General features: G+C 43.1%; 1 protein-coding gene across 2 annotated transcripts in view; it reads right to left on the bottom strand.

Moving 5' to 3' along the window:
- Positions 1 to 11827, bottom strand: part of MALT1 (MALT1 paracaspase) — a 61939-nt gene extending 50112 nt beyond the window's left edge. For both annotated transcript variants that reach the window (XM_036874969.1, XM_036874970.1), the window contains exons 1-2: positions 11396 to 11827; positions 3183 to 3349 (exon numbers count right to left, since the gene is read on the bottom strand). In XM_036874969.1, coding sequence (XP_036730864.1) covers positions 3183 to 3349; positions 11396 to 11670 — 442 coding nt within the window. In that variant the 5' untranslated portion in view covers positions 11671 to 11827. The remainder of the gene's footprint in view (positions 1 to 3182; positions 3350 to 11395) is intronic.
- Between the last annotated feature and the right edge of the window lie 9464 nt (positions 11828 to 21291).

Genomic DNA, 21291 nt, shown 5'->3' with positions numbered 1-21291 from the left:
GGTGTCAGAGCCCATGGAGCACAAGAATTTGGGGGTGAGTTACCTTTGGCTTAGACCTCATGCTAAGTGAGGGACCACTGAAGTTGGCTCCTAATCAAGGCAGGTGTTCCAGTTAGAGATGGGGGAACCCTTCCCAGCTACTTCTGAGCCACCAAAGCAAAGACATCCAAGAAACTCGGTACCACAGCCATCTTCTATGGCCATCTCTGGCTGTCATTCCACAAACAGCTGGGATGGAATATGACAAAATCAGACTAAAATAAATCTGAAGTTTCCCCTTCTCCTTGTATTTAGGCCTGAAAGACTTGTTCAGAGGTTCACAGCATCTGAGTCACCCAAAACCAGAGCTCTCTATAACGACCATCAGATAAAAGTCATCAGGCTCTTTGTGGAATAAGAACTAATGTCTTCTTATGAAACTGCACTACCAAAAAAAAAAGAGATAAAACGTTAGATTATTCCTACTTCGTATTTTCACCAAGATTCAGGAATACACTGAAAAGGAAAAACTGGAGATTTAATATATACTTGTTTTTATGATTGTACTGGATGTGATGAGTTACATGTTTGTCTCCCCTACTAGACGATGAATTTTGAACATGCAGGAACTATTGTTTTAATTCATAGTACCAAGCACAATGCCTGGAATAGCAGAAGTATTAGAATACAGTAATGTTGATTGAATGAGCAAAATCCCAGATTAAGTTGATTCTATCAGAGCTTGCATTCCTAATATAATTACAATAGTTTTTATTCTCAATGTCTTTATTGAAATTGAAATAAAAATTATTCTCAAATTCTTACATTTCTATATTCTAATGTATGTAAATACAGTAAGTTTTAGATTATCCAAGTAAGATTCAGGTAGAAAGCTAACTGTAAATTACTGAGTTTTTTTAGATCCCCAAATATTTCCTCTTAAATCAATAATTAACATTCAAGTAACAACTGATTTCTAATGAATACTATATAGCTAATGAATACTATATGGCTAATGACATAAAACTTCACAGAAATAGTGCATAAGTGGTCATGTAGAAACTGCTGTCTTTTTCCTATTCTCCCCTCAAATATGAAAGAGTCCCAGGGGATAACTGAAAAAGCCTGTTGGCCCAGTATCAGAACGATCTGCACAGGGGAACACTGATGGTAAAGCGCTGATCCTACGATTTGGAGAGAAACACCAAGAGCAGAAACAGATTTTTCCAAAGAAGATGACTGATGTTTATTAGGATGGCACTGTATTCGCTGCTGGCCTATCACATCAGAATAGAAAATACTGCTAAAAATTTCAGGCACATCATTACACACAAATAAACATGTGACTCAATTTCAGTCAAGCCCAGTTTCATACATGGGAAACTTTGAAAACTTGGAGACCTTTGATCTCAGGCCAGTGATCACACCACAGACCGTGAGATGTGTGCGCAGCCTCCGTGGTCACCTACACGCAACTCAACACAGCGTCATCCCAGCAGCTCCTCCAAGTCTGAGAGGTAGAGAACGCTGACTCTCATGTTATAGACTTGGCAACAACGGTGGAGTAATTAAGTGCAATCATTGAAAAACATCATGAGACATTAAAGTTATAGTTAATTCCCAAAGAGGTTTCTTAAGTTTTCAGAGGCCCCAGTGAGTGTACAAAGTCTGAGAACTTAGCGGCTGAGTGCCCTAGACTGGCAGATTTCCATTGCCACAACTCCTGGGTACTTTTGAGACACTGGGGATACAAAAATTAATAAATGTCACCTGAAGAAATAATGTACTGTTTGGTGACAGAAAGCAATTGCATCTAGATGGGATCTGCATTACCCCAGGGCTCTTGTATGAAGAGGCATGCATCTGTCAAGCATCAGATACAGTGGGTAACACAAGAGAGGCGTTTATAGAGGACCTATTTCATCATCTGCACTAAGCCTGGTAAAGCCAGGGATAACCTGAGAGTCCAAGTTTCCTGGCTCACAATCCCGGGTCCCTTCCATTTGTAGCAGACTTTTCAGTTGCTCCCCCTCACACCCCCAGCATCCAACTTTGTTTGGCGATCCATGAGGTTTCTGGAAAGCTAACTGAACCCACTCCGCTCCTGGCTCTAAGCCAGGGGAACTGGCACATTCCAACTCCCTGGCTGGTGACAGGTACAGGGACAGGCACGTGGCCAAAATTAGTTAGCTTATTAGGGAATCCTACGATTTTTGCTGGGACAAAGGTTAATGCAAGGAACAGCCAGTAGACATCCTATGACTAGGTAGAAAGTCAGCCCTGGGAGGAAGCCAATGACAAGAAAGGAAGAGCAAAGACAAAATCCAACTCCTTGGAAACAGGGCTGGCCCCTGCCTTTCTCGAAGCCCAACCTGCTTCAAGACTTTTCCGTTGGAACCAGCATGCTCCCTTTATTACACCAACTTGAGTTGGGGTTTCTGCTACGTGCACTTGTCAGTACACCACTACAACACGTCTCTAATTCCCCAAGCCCCCGAGAAAGAAGGTCTGCAGCGCCGCTGCCATCACGTGACTTGGATGACATGGTCCCTCCTGCTGACGTCACAGTAACTGACCAACTCCATCCACAGTTGTGGAAAGGAGGGACTGTTTCCTACTCCTCAAATATGACCTTGGAAGTGAGCAACCTCACTCAATATCGGTATATTCAGGAGAAAAAAAAAATCATGTGGTTGAGTTACTCAACATTTCAGAAGCACCATGTTGGCAAAAAACTTCAACAATAAACATCTGTTACACTTTCTCTCATTCATATACATACATATAAATAAATGTGTGTATTTACTTTCTTGGCTGCACTATTTCAACACAAGTTATAGAAACCTTTCCCCTCAACACTTTCACATGCACCTCCTTGGAATAAAGACATTCTTCTATAGAAGTACAGCACCATCGTCACATGATAATTCCCTAATGTCTAATATGCAGGTTATACTCAAGTGATTCCAACTGTCCCCAAAATGTCTTCTATAGCTGTTTTTTTGGAAAAGCAATCCAACAAATGTTTATGCACTGTATTTGCTTTTTATGTGTTCTTTAGTCTCAACCTGGGGGGGAAATTAGGCTCCATATATTTACATGTTTCAAAAATACTTAACGCGATTCATTTGGTCAAATGAGATATTTTCCTCTGAGTCTGTCTCCATGAACTCCTGGAGAACGTGCCCACGGGAAACACGTACCTGGGGGGCTGAGGAGCTGAAGGACCTCAGTGTGCTCCATAGTCTGCAGGAAGTCGCTCAGCTCCACGACCGTACAGCCTTTCTCACCCAGCAGCTTCAGTAAACACAGGCTTGGGCTGCCTTCAGGCTCCAGGACCTTAAGAGAACACTGCTCCAAGTCTAGACAACTGCAAACAACAAATTTAATTCAGGTCAACAGATTTTCTTCAATATGATCTGCCTGCTATATGTTTGGCCCCGTCATGGGTGTTGTAGAGAATAAATGGCAAGTTGTTGAGTGGTGGGGAAAACGGTTTACATTACGAATGCTACTGTCCCTTTAGACGCAGTCTCCTAATGGTGCTCATCTTGAATAGCAGAAGTTGGCAAACTTTTCCTGTAAAGTGCCAGAGAGTAAACGTTTTAGGCTTTATATAGGCCACAGAGTCTCTCCTGCATATTCTTTTCTTGATTTTTGTTTTGTTTTACAATTTTTAAAATATAAAAAACAGGGCTTCCCTGGTGGTGCAGTGGTTGAGAATCTGCCTGCCAATGCAGGGGACACGGGTTCGAGCCCTGGTCTGGGAAGATCCCACATGCCGCGGAGCAACTGGGCCCGTGAGCCACAACTACTGAGCCTGCGCGTCTGGAGCCTGTGTTCTGCAACAAGAGAGGCCGCGATAGTGAGAGGCCCGCACACCGCGATGAAGAGTGGCCCCCACTTGCCACAACTAGAAGAAAGCCCTCGCACAGAAACAGAGACCCAACACAGCCATAAATAAATAAATAAATAAACAAAAATTTAAATAAATAAAAAATAAAAAAAATAAAAAGCATTCTTAGCTATACAAAAACAGGCAGTGGCCTCAATATGGGCCATAGGCTGCTGTTTGCAGACTCCTGTTCTATATGTTTCAACACAATTTTGTCTTAAAATCATGAGCTTTTCTTTCACAAGCATGTCTTCTTTACCCAACTAGATACCAGTACTCGTTGCAAGCAGACACCCTATCATATATATATATATATCTTTTTAAAATCCCTCAATACCTAAAATTTCATCTTGCCCATATGAATTATTCATACTGAAATGCCTGGAAGCCTGGAGGGAAGGGGTCAAACATAATGGTACCACCACTGTGGCAGAGCCAAGGTTAGTCAGCAAGCTTTCATATGACTTAAGATATTCTTAGTTCACATTCATTTTGATCAGTTTTAGTAAAAGGCTGCCACAGCATTTGTATAATGGTCACCCAAGATTTATAATTCTGTGATAAAGTTGGTTATTTCATGAAGAAGAAAATGGATCCAACCAAAATAACTTCAATACTAATATTCTATCTCACAGGATTGTTAGAATTAAATTAGACAATCCATGTAAAAAGTACTTAGCACAGTGTGTGGCAAATAAGCACTCAGTAAAAGCTAGCTCTTATTATGCAATAAAAGTATGGGAATATTAAAAGAAGACTAAGGGGACTTCCCTGGTGGCGCAGTGGTTAAGACTCTGCCTGCCAATGCAGGGGACACGGGTTCGAGCCCTGGTCCGGGAAGATCCCACATGCCACGGAGCAACTCAGCCCGCGCGCCACAACTACTGAGCCCACGCACCTAGAGCCCATGCTCCGCAACAAGAGAAGCCACCGCAATGAGAAGCCCGTGCACCGCAACGAAGAGTAGCTCCCACTCGCCGCGACTAGAGAAAAGCATGTGTGCAGCAACGAAGACCCAATGCAGCCAAAAATAAATAAATAAAATAAATTTTTTAAAAAAAATAATTTTGAGTAATTACTGTTTTGGTAACCAGATAGTGTCCTCCAAAGCCTCCAGTCACTAGGTATTCTTTTCCAGGTATTCTAGCTAAACTTGTATATTCAATACTCTATCCTTGTTAAATGTCAATAATCATATTACAGATCAACCATTCCCAATTCTGGGCTATACACTCTGGCAGCACAATCTGAAGTCCATGGCAAATTGATAAAGGTAAGGACAATAAGACTGTCTTTTACTCTAAGATTATCTTTCTTATTTTTAAAAGTGTTAAAGTGTCCTTTCTTTTATGAAATAATGGTGATTGCGATGGTAGCAAAAACAAAAGCTGAAGGTGCTGCTACAATATTTTGTAAAATTTTCTTTTACTAGTCCCTGGAATGCCCAAGGAACCAGTATTAGACACAATATAAGGATTACCCATTTTTCAAATAATTATAATATGAAATTTATAAAAACAAGGATGCTGTATGCTAACTTTTTTATGATTCAGAAAGGTTATCAAGATCTGATACATGAAATTAAGATGCCATCTTGTCAAATGCAACCAAATGGTGCTTTAATCTTTATATTAATATGGAGAAAACTAAAAACAATTTTACTTTCCCCCCACCAAACGAAGAAAGATCAAATTGCAATAGACAACGACTTCTCTTCCAATACAAGAGGCACTGGAGAAAAACAAGGTGCTCTCTCTTCTTTCCTTTTACTGATTTTCCACATGGGCACCGGCTTTCAGCTAAGATGATGTTTATACATACCCAACTTTTCTTTCTTTCCTTTTTTAGTTACATTCCTGTAAGGCTGTGCTTTGAAGTGGTTTCTACCAGCTCTAATTTGAAATTTCTGATTTAATTAAAAAGACTGCTTTCTTACTGAAACAAACAGACTTTGCTTAAAAAAACCTATATTTATCTTTACTTTTAAAAATGTATAATCAAATAGAACATATTGATATTATACACCTTTTAGGGTACAAACCATGGCACTGCTTTTAGATTCTTTTGTTTCTCTTGGTACATTTACACTTCAGAATCATTATTCATTAATTCAACAACTACTTATTAATCACCTAAAATAGGACAACCATTTTTTCTAGGTACTTTTCTAGCTGCAAACAAAATCCCCCATCCTCCTAGATTTTTCCACAGGAGAGGGACAGATATGTGTACACACACAGAGATCTGTGCATCCATCGATCCAAATGTCCTAAGTGCTTTGGAGAAAAACAAAGCAAAGCAGGGGGATAGGTAAGGCTGGAGCAGATGTAGGGGGTGATTTTAAATAGTGTGATCAGAGAAGACCTCACTGAGAAGGTGACCTTTTTAAAAAAAATGTAATCAATGTTGTTTATTTTTAAAATTTTTATTGAAATATAGTTGATTTACAATGCTGTGCTAGTTTCAAATGTACAGCAAAGTGATTCAATTATACATAAATATACAAATATATTCCTTTTTTACATTCTCCTCCATTATAGGTTATTACAAGATATTGAGTATAGTTCCCTCTGCTATATAGTAGGTCCTTGTTGGTTACCTATTTTATATATAGTGGTGTGTATATTTTAATCCCAAACTCCTAATTTATCGCTCCCTCCTTTCCCCTTTGGTAACCATAAATCTGGTTTCTACAACTGTGAGTCTATTTCTGTTTTGTAAATAACTTCATTTGTATCATTCTTTTAAATTCTACATATAAGCAATATCATATGATATTTGTCATTCTCTGTGAGAAGGTGACTTTTAAGCAAACACCTGAAGAGGTAAAGGAGCCAGTCTTGTGGTTCACCCGTGGAAAACATCTCAGGCTGAGCAAACAGCAAGTCCAAAGGCCCTACTGTCTTCAAGGAAGGGCAAGAAAGCATGTGTGACTAGAGCTGAGAGAGGGAGGGAGACACTAACAGGAGATCAAGTCCAAGAGCTCACTGGTAGCTAACTGGTGTTTTTACTCTGAGATGGAGAAGCAATGGGAGGGTTTTGAACAGAGGGAGGATAAGACCTGATTTAATGTTTTAAAAGAACGATTCTTGCTGCTATAGTGAGAACAGACTGGGATGGGGAGCAAAGCAGGAGGCGGAGAAGTTAGGCGGCCATTGGAACAATGCAGGTGAGAGATAACAGTGGCCTGGACCAGGGTGGTCGCAGTGGACGTAGGATTCTAGACACATACTGGAGGTATGGCAGAAGGGATTTGCTGATGCAGTGGATGTGGTATATAAAAGCGGAGTCAGGAATGACTGAAGTTTCTGGCCTCAGCACCTGGACGGATGTAGTTGCCCTTCACTGAGATGCAGAATACTGCAAGAGAAAGAGGTTATGGCGGAAGACGTGTTAAGTTTTGGACGTGTTGCATTTAAGATGTCTATTAGTCATTCAAGAGGAGATCTACACAAATGAATCCAGGAGTTCAAAGCAAAGACATGGGCTGAAGATGTGAACTGAGCCTAATCAACCTAAATATGTGTAAAGTCACGAAGACTTAAGGATAACACCAAGGCGGGGATTAGGTGTAGAAGTCTAGACAAAGAGATACACCTAAGCCCTAAGGCATTCCAAAATCCAAAGATGAAGAGGTAGAGACTGAAGAGAGAGGGACAGGAGGAAACCTTCCTATCATAAAGTGCTCGAGGGCAGGATTCCGTAGCTAAAAGAGCCTCTTCTACACAGCAAGTATGCACTGGCTGACTGTCTTCCCTGGTCCATGTCCCAAAGTCCCATCTCTAAGCTCCCTCCTTCATGGAATTTACACACTATTAGAGCCTCCTGAAAGCTCTGCCATCTTTGGGGCTCGAATGTTCCATGCCTCCGCAGGATTCACATTGCTTGGTCAAGACACTCAGAACCCGTGCTTACCTACACTGACAGCAAAGGGCGTTCAATATTGAGGCAGTTTGGAATGCAACTAGGGCTGAGTTTGTTTAGGGCACTCCCACATGTTCATGTTTTGGGAAACTAAACTATATGCAAGGATTTATCCTGAATCACCAACAACCATCTGGAAACATTCCTTATCCCTGACGGGACAGTTCAGAAGGAACTCCTGTGGCTTATTTATTAAATTCTTACCTAGTCTGAGGAAAGTTGTATAGAGGGAGGGAAAAAAGTGAAAAGAAACAGAATAGGCAACCTTCTGGGATTTTCGGGCTGTGAACCCAGTGACTCTGCAGAAAGCACTGCTCATCCTCGTGGGAACTGTCATCCACTTGCACTAGATTCACTATAATTCCTGCGTTTGACACTAGAGAAAAATGCTTTTCGGATCTTTTACTATTGTAGATGCTCTTTTGCCATCGGTATGAAATCGTTTTAAAATCACTGTTTTAGTCTTAAATAGAAAAAGCACCGCCAGCTTACTCTGCCCCCTCAGTTGTCACTCCCCAGCCTCCAAGTTCCCAGGGCTAACCTTCTGTTAGGTCAGTTTAATTCTTCTGATCTCAACAGGTATGTGAGCTTAATGTTCTCCAGTTCTCCAACCTTCAGGGTGGCCTCCACTTTCCCCAGCACAACTAACCTACTCTGAGCTAACCTTCACCATCCTGGGAGGCCGGCCAAACTCATCTGTCTCCAGTAAACTTCCCACCCTGAAATCCCGAGCTTCCCCAACTTCGTGCCCTTTGTTGTTTGTCTCCTCTTGCTGGGCAACTGCCCTCTCTCCATACTACCTTCACCAGAGAAGTGGTCTCAAACTTTTCCATTAGTTCCTCAAACAAAGCTAATACCATTCTATAGCCTTTAACAAAACTTAACTGAAGGCTTAGGGAGGAAAACTGAACACCTGATGTCAGGTATCCACTACTTTTAGATTCCATCAGCCATGCCTCTTCAGTGGCAGGGCCTTACTGATGTTCTTCTCCCTCCTTCATGGCCAAATAGGAGTGCTCACTTCAGGAGAACCTTCTTCAGGAAAGGCCAGAGCCTTCCCTAACTAGAGTAGTAGTTAATTTCACAAATCAACCAATCACAGATCTGGTAATCTGACCCCACCCCCTGCCCACAAAGAAGACAACTGTTTATGTTATTGTAAGTCTAGAAATTCAGAAATCTATGGACCTAGAATAATAGTATGTATCTTGGATTTTCTTTGCACAGCCAAAAGCACAATGTATTCTTCCTAGAACAGAAAAAAAAAAAAAAAGGGGGGGGGGCGACTTCCCTGGCAGTCCAGTGGTTAAGACTCTGTGCTTCCAATGCAGGGGACACGGGTTCGATCCCTGGTTGGGGAACTAAGATACCACGTGCTGTGCAGAGTGGCAAAAAATTAAAAAAAAAAAAGAAAAAGAAAGAAAAAAGTATGCCATCTGCTCAACTTTGCAAAATTACCACTTCTTGATTCCATCCTCACATCATTACTCCACCGAACAGCCAAATAATCCCAAATCATCATTATTTTGGTTTAACCTCAAACTCTTTGAAACTCAAGGTTGTGGTGAGAGTTAAACACTTAGTACATTGTCTGGTGTATATATTGTTTAATAAATGATAAAAACCCACTGTTATTATTATTCACACCCAACATAGCATCTAACATATTATTTGTGATTGTCTCCGAATAACAGTCTATTACTGCATAAGCCCTTATAAGTAGGAGCCAAATATTTGACATCTTCTTATCTTCTGAAACATTTGCAAAAATCGGGCACTCAAAAAATGTAATTTTGAATGAATGGTTCCCCTCTCAATTCAAAATTATTTATAGAGTGTCTAAATAGGTTCTATGCATAACATATAGGATCTTAAATCTTCCTGTTCTCAAGGAGTTTATAAAGACATGTACAAATAATTATAGTACAAGACAAAGGTTGGTTATATGAGAAGTTAAAAAAACTGCCAAGGGGTTCAAAGGCAGACCCAAATTATAACAATGATCTAGAGCAGTGGTTCTAAGTGTGGTCTGGGAAGCCCTACTGCAGTTCCTGAGGCCCTTTTCACAGGATCCCCAAGGTCAAAATGACTTTTCATAATAATGCTAAGATGTTATTTATTTTTTTCATTCATTCTCTCAAGAATGGACATTGGAATATCCAGTGTTACCTGACCTGTGACAGTGCAACAGACTGAGTGCAGAAGGAGATAAAAGATGCCGGTTCTCTGGGATTCAGCCAAGACATTAAAGAGATTTTCAAAATGCAAAACAATGCCACTTTTCTAACTAAATTTTTTGTTTTGGAAAAGTTTGTTTTTCCACAAAAACACATCATTTCTGTTAACATGTAATGAATTATTCTCTTTAAATATTAAATAATTCTTAATTTTAATTTCTAATATGGTAAATATCAGTATATGTTGTATGTATGTAACATATAGAACCCACATTAAAAACTCTCGGGCGGTGGGGGGGGGGGTCCCTGGTGGTGCAGTGGTTAAGAATCCGCATGCCTATGCAGGGGACACGGGTTTGAGCCCTGGTCCAGGAAGATGCTGCGGAACAACTAAGCCCGTGCGCCACAACTACTGAGCCTGCGCTCTAGAGCCCGTGCGCCACAACTACTGAGCCCGCGCTCTAGAGCCCGTGAGCCACAACTACTGAAGCCCTCATGCCACAACTACTGAAGCCTGCGTGCCTAGAGCCCGTGCTCCACAATGAGAAGCCACTGCAATGAGAAGCCCACGCACCACAACGAAGAGTAGCCCCCGCTCGCCGCAACTTGAGAAAGCCCGTGCACAGCAACGAAGACCCAACACAGCCATAAATAAATAAATAAATAAATAAATAAATAAATAAAACCCCAAAACCCTCTGGGGTCCTCAATAATTCTTAAGAGTGTAAAGGAGTCCTGAGAGTCTTAAGCCCAGTTCCAAGCCTGGTAATAGGAAAATGGTTTAAAGTTCATGGTGATTCAGGAAGAAAACCTGGCAAGTCGGTTTGATGGAGGAAGACGGTGAGTTTAGTTTCTTTCTGTCCCACTATCCTTCTCTCTCTACATCTACACTAAAACCTTCATGAATTCCTGCACCTCAAACCCTTCACCTTCATTATCTCTCTACCTGCACGTCCCCTTCCTAACCTCCCTTAAGTCTTCTAGGTCTGTGTATTTTAATCCTTTGGAATTACCGCCCTAACGCAATGGTCTCCAGATAGCTTTCTTTATATTCTCCTTGGTCAACCTCTATTTCTCTCTTTCAGCTAAAGGGGAGGAGGGTAGGAAAAGGGTGTGGACTGCCGGAGTCCAGCCTCGAATCTCTGCACTCCCAGGACTTTCCTGGGTTCAGGTTCTCTGTCTGGAAGGTTACTGAAGTTCTCCCACCTCCTTCCCTCCGCGCTCCTTACCCCCAGCGGGCCCTGCACCATCTCAAGCGGCCCCGATGTTTTCCAACCTCACCCATCGCCGCGTCCGCCCTCCCTCTCCCCTGCCCACTTCACTCTCCCCGCGCGCCCCGCGCGCCCCCCGCCCAAGTTCGCCCCCACGTGACCCCGCCCCGCCCTTACACCCCACCCCACCCCGGGCCCCGGTGCCGCACCTGAGCCGGAGGCGCCCCCGACTCCCCGCCACCTCGGCCAGCCTCCTCCATCCCCGGCCCTCGGGCGCTCGGTCCAAGCTCCGGCTGAGCCTCCGCAGCAGCGGCTCCGGAAGGCGGTTGAGGGTCGCGCCGGCTGCTGCGGCGAGCGGCGGCCCCGAGGGCGCGGCCGCCGGCGGCTGCGAGGCCAGGGGCGGCGGGGCCTGCAGCAGCTCCCCGCACAGCGACATGTCCCGCGCCGGCGACCCCGCGACAGCCGCTGCTCCCGCCGGCCGCATCGCGCACTTTCCGCTCGCCCCCTCGCTCGCCGCGGCGCCGCGGAGGCAGGGGCGGAAGGACTAATTGGACGGCGCTGCACCGCGCTCAGAGGAGGAAGCACCGCTTCCCGCCCCGCAGACCCAGGTTTGCTTGGGTGAGCCGGGCCGGCTGGCCGCGCTAGCGGCTCCGGGGGCGGGGCCTCGGGCGGGGCGGGGCCGCCCACTGCGCGCGTGCGCGCACCTCCCCCGCCCTCCGCGCCGCCTCTTCTGGGCCGCGGCGAGGCGCGCGCTTCAAACACGGTTGGGAGGTGGAGTCGTTGCTGAGCAGGAAGGGTCGAGTGGTGGCAGCTGGAGGAGGAAGCGGTGGAGGAACTACGCTTGGGTGGCACCACTATGGCGAGGAAGCCTGTGGCGTCGGGGCTTCCCGAGGCTGTAGGAGGAGGATTGCCTCACGCCAAGGAGGGGAGCACGTGGTTTTCCATCGCCGGCGGGTCCGCTCCTCCAGAGGCGCGCTCTGCTGACTCAGTGACTTGCGTGTGCCCGGCGACGCCACCAGCACCCGCGTTGGGCAGCCTCAGCGGAGGCTTCCTCGTTTTAGCATTAGTTGTGTATGGCATTGCTAAGGGAAGTGGTGCTAGAGATCCAGATACTCAATGGAAATTGCCTGAAATCTGTGCCTAAACTTAAACAACAACAACAAAACTGGGCTGTAGTGTATTTAAACCTAATTAGATCTTGGAAATGATTGTTTTTAGCAGGAATCACCTGGTTTCCTCCGAGTCAGACTGCCATCCAGAATCTTCATAAATCACAGCAGACAGCTTTATAGAGGATGCCCTTCCCTGGAAGGATGCAGAATAGATGAAATAACAAATGCAGACGCACCTGAGCTCACTCTCCCACTCTGTGATATTCGAGGCCATTGCCCCATTGAAAACTAGAGAGTAGTTTGGGACAAAAGCGAGCAAGTAACTTATAATGTGTGACTAGCCAGGTAGCCCCCAGACAGAAGGTTTTCTGGTCCAGTTTCTGGTGGCATTAACTTTTTCATCACACGGGACAGCAGGATTTTCTGTAGCAATAATTTGGACACCCAAATTCTCACTACCTTTTTTCAGGGTGGTAGTTCCACACAGCTTCCACCACATTCTAGCACAGTTAGTCACTATCCAGTGATTTCTTTAATCCAGTGTAAGTTCAGAGTTCAGAATGCGGTATAATGGCTAAGTGCACAAACTTTGGATCGGAAGATCTGCTGGGTTCTAGTTTTATGACTTTGAATAAGTTACTTAATTCTCTGCCTCATCTATTAAAATGGGACTGAAAATATAGTATATATAGAGTTGTTATCAGAATTAAAGGAGTTGATGTATGTAAATCACTTAGCTCTGCTTAGCAAGTAGTAGATAATAAATGCTAACTTATCAGCATTATCCTTAGAAGTGCAAATGCTTGTTTCATACTCGGTTTGACCTTGGTAAACCTTTTCCAATTACTTATAGTGCCTTCCGCTTTTGTCCTCAGTCAGTGAACAAATATTAGTCTATTACCTCCAGGTACCAAGTATGGAAATCAAGTCTTCTGGTCTTTATTGGTCTGGTCCTCATTAGTCTAGTCTTCTAGTCTTTTAAAATTGAGATTCAAGGGACTTTTTTCTAAGTATACTATATGCAAGTTTTTGCTTGTGCACCTGCTCATTCATTACCCTGTGAGTATCCTTCCCAATTTGACCAGGTGCATCTTATCCAGTACAGCTCAGCTGAGTACTGATGATGTCAGAACCCTCCCACCCCCTCCCCTGCTTCTCCTCTCTGCCTCAAGACAAGTGCCTCCCTCATTTCACTCGAGTCAGGGCCCTGTTTTTCACCTAGCAATTTTATATCCTATGCATTCACCTCACCCGTCACCCTCCAGCCTCTACCTTGGACTAACATTACATTTTATGACTGGTCTTTTTCTCCGCTCAATCAAATGTTAATATTTTCTAATGTAATTTCACTCCTGTGGTTCTCTTATGGGGCCTAATGATACAGTAGAAAGAATGTGACCTTTAGAGTTAGCCCTGAATTTGAATTTTGATGCTGCCAGTCATTAATGGTATGACTTTAGGCAAGTTAACCTCTCACCTTCAATTTCCACATCTGTAAAGAGTAGAAGATGATAGTACCTGTTTCAAATGATTGTTATGAGAATTAAATGAGCGATAATTTCTCTATGTACACATAGAAAGTGTCTGGGAGAAGTAGATGCAGAGTTTATTGGTACTCTCAAAGTTGCCAGGTTAATTTTGGAAAAACACAATAAACAGTAATTCAACTATGCTCCAGTAAAATTAAAATATTAAAAAAATAAATAAACAGTAAGTCAGGTACCTTTTCTATATCAACCATTACATTTCTATAAAGATAGGAGAAAAACAGAGTGGAGCTCTGACTTTTAAATGCCCCTTGAAAGTTCATGCATGTCTACGGATAATATACTTGGGAGTTCTTCCTCCTTAGTTGAAAGTGACATAGGGCTTTGTGAATCCAGACAATTTTCAGGAAGCCTGTGGTTTCATTCTATAGAAATCCATTGATGTCATCTTTAAAACACTCACACATCTGGAAACTGACCCATAGCTTTTTTTCCTTTATGCGTTTTGACTAGAGTTGGTACTCTAACCGAAAATGCCAGAATGCCATTATTTTATATCTGGACAGATTTTCAAAGGCCCAGTGCAGGAGAACACCCAGAGGTCCTGGGATCTGTATACAACAGAGGGAAAGGAAACAGGAGTCTCGTGACTTAAATGACATTCCTTGTCTCCCACCTTATTCCATGCCCAGCACCCTTTGTGACCTCTGACTCAGCCTCTGTGTTGAGTACACGCAAGCCACTTTCTGACACAAGGTTCTCCACTTCCCTTGCTGCCCCTTCTTGCTACCATCTCCCAAGGGATTGGGGGGATTTTTCCCATTTCAATTTCGACTTTGGAATAGCAGCTAAGCATTGCGTTAATATTCCATACCCTTCCTTCATGATGAATCATCCATGGCAGAGATTACATTTACTTGTCTACATTCACTCATTCATTCACAAATATTAATTGGATTCCTACCTTGTGCCAGGCTCTGTGCCAAATACTGTTAAGGGATGATTTTCATTTAGTTTTGTTTTTATTAAGCCTGTATTTTTTTTAGAGCGGTTTTAGGTGCACAGCAAAATTGAGGGGAAGGTACAGAGATATCTCATGTACCCTCTGCTCTCACCTACTTACAGCCTCCCCCATTATCAATATCCGCCACCAGAGTGGTACATTTGTCACAACTGATGAACCTACACGGATACATAATAATCACCTTAAGTCCATAATTTACATTAGGGTTCATCCTGATGTTGTACATTCTGTGGGTTTAGACAAATGTATAATGATATGTATCCACCCTTAAGGTATCATACAGAGTATTTTCACTGTCCTAAAAATCCTCTGTACTCTGACTATTCATCTCTCCTCCCTCCCAACCCTTTTCGGTCACTGGTCTTTTTACCGTCTCCATATTTTGGCCCTTTTCAGAAAGTGATATAGTTGGAATCATACAGCCTTTTCAGATTGGCTTCTTTCACTTAATAATACGCATCTGAGATTCCTCCATGTCTTTTCATAGCTTGATAGCTCATTTCTTTTTAGTGCTAAATAATATTCTGTTGTCTGGATGTACCACAGTTTGTTTATCCATTCACCTACTGAAGGACTTCTTGGTTGTGTCTAAGTTTTGGCAACTGTGAATAAAGCTGCTGTAAAGATCTGTGTGTAGGTTTTGTGTGGACATACGTTTCCAGCTCCTCTGAGTAAATACCAAGGAGGGTGATGGCTAGATCATAGGGTAAGAGTATGTTTAGTTTTGTAAGAACCCCAAACTGTTTCCCACAGTGTCTGTGTCCTTCTGCATTCCCACCAGCAATGAATGAGAGTTCCTGTTGCCCACAACCTGGCCAACACTTGGTGTTTTTGGTGTTTCAGATTTTGGATAAGTTCGTTTTTCAAAAAGAAAGTTAAAATCATGACTCTCAACGAATGTACAGTGAATACAAGTCAAAGATTTTATTTAACACGTTAGTGAACGAGGGAACCGGAAAGATGTTGTGACCACTTCAACGGAGAATCCAAAGGCGAGATAAATATGTAAGCCCAGCAGGGAGCTGAGATGAATTAGCTTAATAGATGCAAACCAACTTCTTCCACAGTGGAGGAGGGAAATCCATTGAACCTCCCCCAACAGAATTTATCTATTTATAATCAAGAATTATTTGCATTACTATCAGTTTCCTACAACTTCTATCTCTCGGAGTTGCAAGATGCCTTAGTCAAAGGCAAAGAAAGGCATAGATAACCCAGATAGATGAGCTAGTTAGGACACCCATTACGTTCCACATCTTTGTTAATTCTTTCTTACAGTGCTTAGAATACAGGGTTGACTAAATCCAATCTCTGCTTGTGGCAAAGAAAGGGAGTGGTGAGTACTCTGTTGGCAGCAAGAAGGAAGGCTGAAAACACGGAGGAGAAAGTACCATGTGGGGCAGCAAGAGAAAAAAAAAAACAAAACTCCTCACATACAAGGGAATTCCCATGAGGCTGTCAGTGGCTAGTTCAGCAGCGCTTTATGAGATGGAAGACATTCCCGTGTACAGCACACTCCTGTATACATTGCCACTTTCTCCTTCCTATTCAAGGAAACGTATCTGAGGAATAATACCAGGTATCATGATAGATACAACATTATGATAGGAAAAGTCTTGAATCAGATCTAATTTACTATCTACAATGCCAATCATTTATTATCTACAAAGCAAATCAGAAACTCTGATACTTAAATGATCAGAACTAGCAAATCACTGGGGACACATTTCAACTGAAGGCAGGAACCGCAGTTGACGTGATATTTCTCATGGCCGTGAGCCACTTTGTTGGGGTTTTCAAAAGGGTGCTAACTACGTTAATCCACCCAACAGTCTTTTGACTTTGTGACACTAACAACTGCATTGGGCTACGATGCAATTTATGAAGAAATTAATCCAATAATATTTACCAACTACCAATCTGTACTCTCTTAGGATGTAAGAGGGATGCTGGCCTCGCCGGTGTTCCTCATCCTTGGTTGCACGTAAGAATCACATGAGGGTAGCCCAGTTCCTCAAAAAGTTAAACATAGAATTATCATATGATCCAGCAATCCCACTTCTGGAATATACCCAAAAGAGTTGCAAGCAGCAACTCAAACAGGTGCCTGTACATCAATATTTGTAGCGGCATTATTCACGGTAACCAAAAGGTGGAAACAGCCCAAATGTCCAGTAACAGATGAATGGAAAGGCAAAATGTGCTACATACATACAATGGAATATCATGCAGCCTTAAAAAGGAAGGAAATTCTGACGCACGCTACAACCTGGAAAGCATATGCTTAGTGAAATACTCTAGAAACAGAAGGACAAATATTGTATGATTCTGTTTATATAGGGTACCTAGAATGGGCAAATTCATAGAGACAGAAAGTAGAATAGAGTGGGGCTGGGGGACTGGGGGAAATAAGGAGTTATTGTTTAATGGATACAAAGTTTCTGTTCGGGATGATGAAAAAGTTCTGGAAATGGCTAGTGGTGATGGTTGCACAACATTGTGAATGTATTTATGCCACTGAATTATATACTTAAAAATGGTTAAAACGGTAAACTTTATGTTGTATATGGTTTACCACATACACACAAAGGAACCTTAAAACCCGAGAAACCTTAAAAACATACTGATACCTGGCTTAGAATCCCCAGAGATCTGATCTTAATCGGTCTGGGGTGTCTTTAGTTTTTCTTTTTTCTTTTTTTTTTTAATAGTAGTTTTAAAAGTCCCTGAAGTGATTCTAACGTACAGCCAGGTTTCAGAAGGGACGCTTAATCTCCAGGGTGGTGGTGCTCAGCCTTGACTATATATTAGACTCATTTGGGGAGTTTTAAAATACATTGGTGTCTGAGTCTCACACCCAAGATTCTTATTTAATTGGCTTGGGGATGCTGCCTGGTTACTGAGAATTTTTTCTTAGTTTCCCATCTGATTCTAATATGTAAGCAAGGTGAGAACCACTGCTCCAGGGAGAGCCCAGGATCTCTGCCTTTCATTCCACCTTTGGAGAGCAAGCACTTCTGTGTCCGTCAAGGATGAAACCAAGGGCATAGTGGGAAAGGAACTTCTGATGAGAGTCAGAGGCTCAACTTCTCCAAGGCCACTTGATTCTTTCTCTTTCCCTTCACAGTCAGAATGTTAAAAGTGGGAGAAGCAAAGCAGACCAGTAGAGGGTCCAGGAGAAAGGAGTCAAGATCTACCTATTAGGCTCATTCCTAAGGGAGAAAGGCTCTTTATTCTTCTGGCATCCAGCTCCTCCCAGCTTCTAACATGGGCACTGCTCCCTCACCATCCCTAGTCCCCACTTATTCCTTTCCTTCCCCAAGAGGGGCTCAGAGCTGACCTGTCCAGCCAGGATTCCAAAGAGCCAGGGCTGTTAAGAGTATCTCGATCAAGGGACCATAGCTCTGGGACTTCCCTGGCGGTCCAGTGGTTAAGACTCTGTGCTTCCAACGCAAGGGACGCGGGTTCGATCCCTGGTTGGGGGAACTAAGATCCCACATGTTGCATGATGCAGCCAAAAAAAAAGGCGGGTGGGGGGAACCATAGCGCTGGTGCATGAAAAATTAGCTAGTTTACCTTTAAAGGGTCATCTAGGTGGTGGACATACATCATGCCTTGATTGATCCTGACTTACCTTCAGCCAATCTTTCGTCGCTTTTATCTTCCTTGGTATTTGTATTTCTGTTCTTCTGTATAAATACTGGCTCAGTCTGCTTATTAGGTCCTGTTGCATCCTGCCATCTTGTTTGTGATCGCCCTACTCCAGCTCTCAGTCCTTGGAAGCAAGGCCAACTGGACCGGGTGAGGTGGATTTAGACACGCAGCTGAAAAGCAACGTGAGATCAGGGTGGCCCCTGGAAGACAGCATGGAGAGAGCAGATGAGGCCAGCTCTACTCTAAGCCTTGAGGTAAAGTAGTGGTTCCCCATCAGTCTGTGCCATTCCATCAGGGTGGAGTCCCACCATAAGGGTTTTGGCTGATGACTTACCCACTTATAATGAGAACACATTGCAGGCAATGCCCCCTGTATAACACGTCCTTCTTCCATATATATATATATATATATGTCCCTTGGGAAATGAGCAGACATTGGCAAGGAGACTTGGGGTTCCAGATCCTGGCTGTCCGTTCAGACATAGCAGACAAGGGACACAAAATATAAAATAGAACCCATGTTTTCTAGAAGCCTATGATCTAGCTGAGGAGAGAAATTTTATAAACATGAAAAAGTGGCAAAGCAAGATTTTGGACCTTAGGATTTCTATACTGGTGTATGCAGTTTAGAAGTTTTCCAGAGACTTTTATCAAAAGCCCTAGAAATGGGCCAGGAACGAAGAGAAGTAAACTAGGATTAAGGATGGTAGACTCAGAGAGTGAAAGGAGTCTGACCAGTGAAGGCATGATTATTTCCTGGATAATACTGATATAATTTTACTTTTTAAAAAATGTGACACCTATGACTATTCCCAGTTGAATGACAATATTAGCCTTTGTAGGTGAGCACATTCAGGTGGAAAGGTGAAAATACACTAGTGCTGGCTCTGCTCCGTGCTTCCAAGGGTGACGTGTTCTCAGTTTCTTGGGGGTCACTGATGGAGGGATCTGACTGTGAACATGGTGTTATGTGCCAAGAATTGATTCAAAACTCCTGACAGCTCGGGCTCTCCATCAGAGCCTGGGACTTCCTAGGTGTGGTACCCTGAGGACATATTTGGTGGCTCCGATTGAGGGTATGGACTAGATGCTTTTTAAGCCCCCTTCAACATTAAGGTTCTGAGTGGAAGGGCATGAGGTCTCAGAGGAGAGCATGTGATCAAAGACTAGCCCTGGGGCTTCCCTGGTGGCGCAGTGGTTGAGAATCTGCCTGCTGATGCAGGGGACACGGGTTCGAGCCCTGGTCTGGGAAGATCCCACATGCCACGGAACAACTAGGCCCGTGAGCCACAATTGCTGAGCCTGCGCGTCTGGAGCCTGTGCTCCGCAACAAGAGAGGCTGCGATAGTGAGAGGCCCGCGCACTGCGATGAAGAGTGGCCCCCACTTGCTGCAACTAGAGAAAGCCCTCACACAGAAACGAAGACCCAACACAGCCAAAAATAAATAATAAATAAATAAATAAAAAATGTACTTATCCCTTTAAAAAAAAAAAAAAAGACTAACTGGACTTTTTTTTTTTTTATTAATAGCTACTCTATTTATTTATTTATTTATTTATTTATTTTAGCTGTGTTGGGTCTTCATTTCGTGCGAGGGCCTTCTCTAGTTGCGGCAAGTGGGGGCCACTCTTCATCGCGGTGCGCGGGCATCTCACTATCGCGGCCTCTCCCGTTGCGGAGCACAGGCTCCAGACGCGCAGGCTCAGCAGTTGTGGCTCACGGGCCCAGTTGCTCCGTGGCATGTGGGATCTTCCCAGACCAGGGCTCGAACCCGTGTCCCCTGCATTGGCAGGCGGACTCTCAACCACTGCGCCACCAGGGAAGCCCCTGGACATGATTTTTTTAAAAAAAAAAAAAGACTAGCCCTGGATGGTGATCACAGCTCTCCCAGTATCGTGGACTACTTCCAGTTAAGCAAATTAACATATAAATAAGATTATTTGTGGGGGCAGAGGGGAAATATTTAAATGACTGAAGGTTTAAATTGTAACATATTAGTTATATGTTCAAATTAGATATCGAGAACAAACAATGCTGTTTCAGGAGAATGGACACCGTATTAAATTAAAATGCAAATAATATTTATTGGTTGAGGGAAAGGGGAGAAGAAGGTGCATGTTTAGTCAACCAACAGTTTAAATCATACTTAAGGCCTTTAAGCATTAGTTATTTGCTAATCCTTACATGCTAATCATTCATTTGTTCTGTAAAGCTACATCAATGAAAACTTTTCTTTGAAACATTTTTTGTAGGAAGCTAGTTGAAATTATGAGTAAAAGGGCATTTATTTAAAATATTCTCTAATTTAAACTTTTCACTGAGTGACTCTAATGAATTTAATTTACTGAGGTTTTGCTGTATATAGATCAGAGCACTGAAGCTACTGGAAATTTTTATGGTATCATAATAAAGATAATCAATAATAATTTCATGATAATGAGAATAGCTTGAACAAGTATGTATGTGGTCACCTGTTTAACACGATATTCATGGAAAGTCAGCCCTAAAGAGCACCTCAGTTGACTTAGGCCAACACCTTCAATTTCAGATGAGAGCTCTGTGGCGTAGAGAGGTTTTCTGTCTCTTCTTAAGCCTCTACCATAGTAGTACTCAAAGTGAGGGCCCTGGCCCAACTGCATCAGCTTTTCGGAAATGCAGATTCTCAGGCCCCCCACCAAACCTACTGAAAAAAACTCGGGGCGTGAGCCCAAGAAGATGTGGCTGAACCAGCCCTCCAGGTGATTACGATCCACAGCAGTTTGAGAACTGCTCCCCCCAACTCTAGCTTTAAAATATCTTGAGACAATAACTTCTCCAGCGACACAGA

This window comes from Balaenoptera musculus, chromosome 14, assembly GCF_009873245.2.
Source record: "Balaenoptera musculus isolate JJ_BM4_2016_0621 chromosome 14, mBalMus1.pri.v3, whole genome shotgun sequence".
Taxonomy (NCBI): domain Eukaryota; kingdom Metazoa; phylum Chordata; class Mammalia; order Artiodactyla; family Balaenopteridae; genus Balaenoptera; species Balaenoptera musculus.
This window is presented reverse-complemented; position numbering and strand designations above follow the sequence as displayed.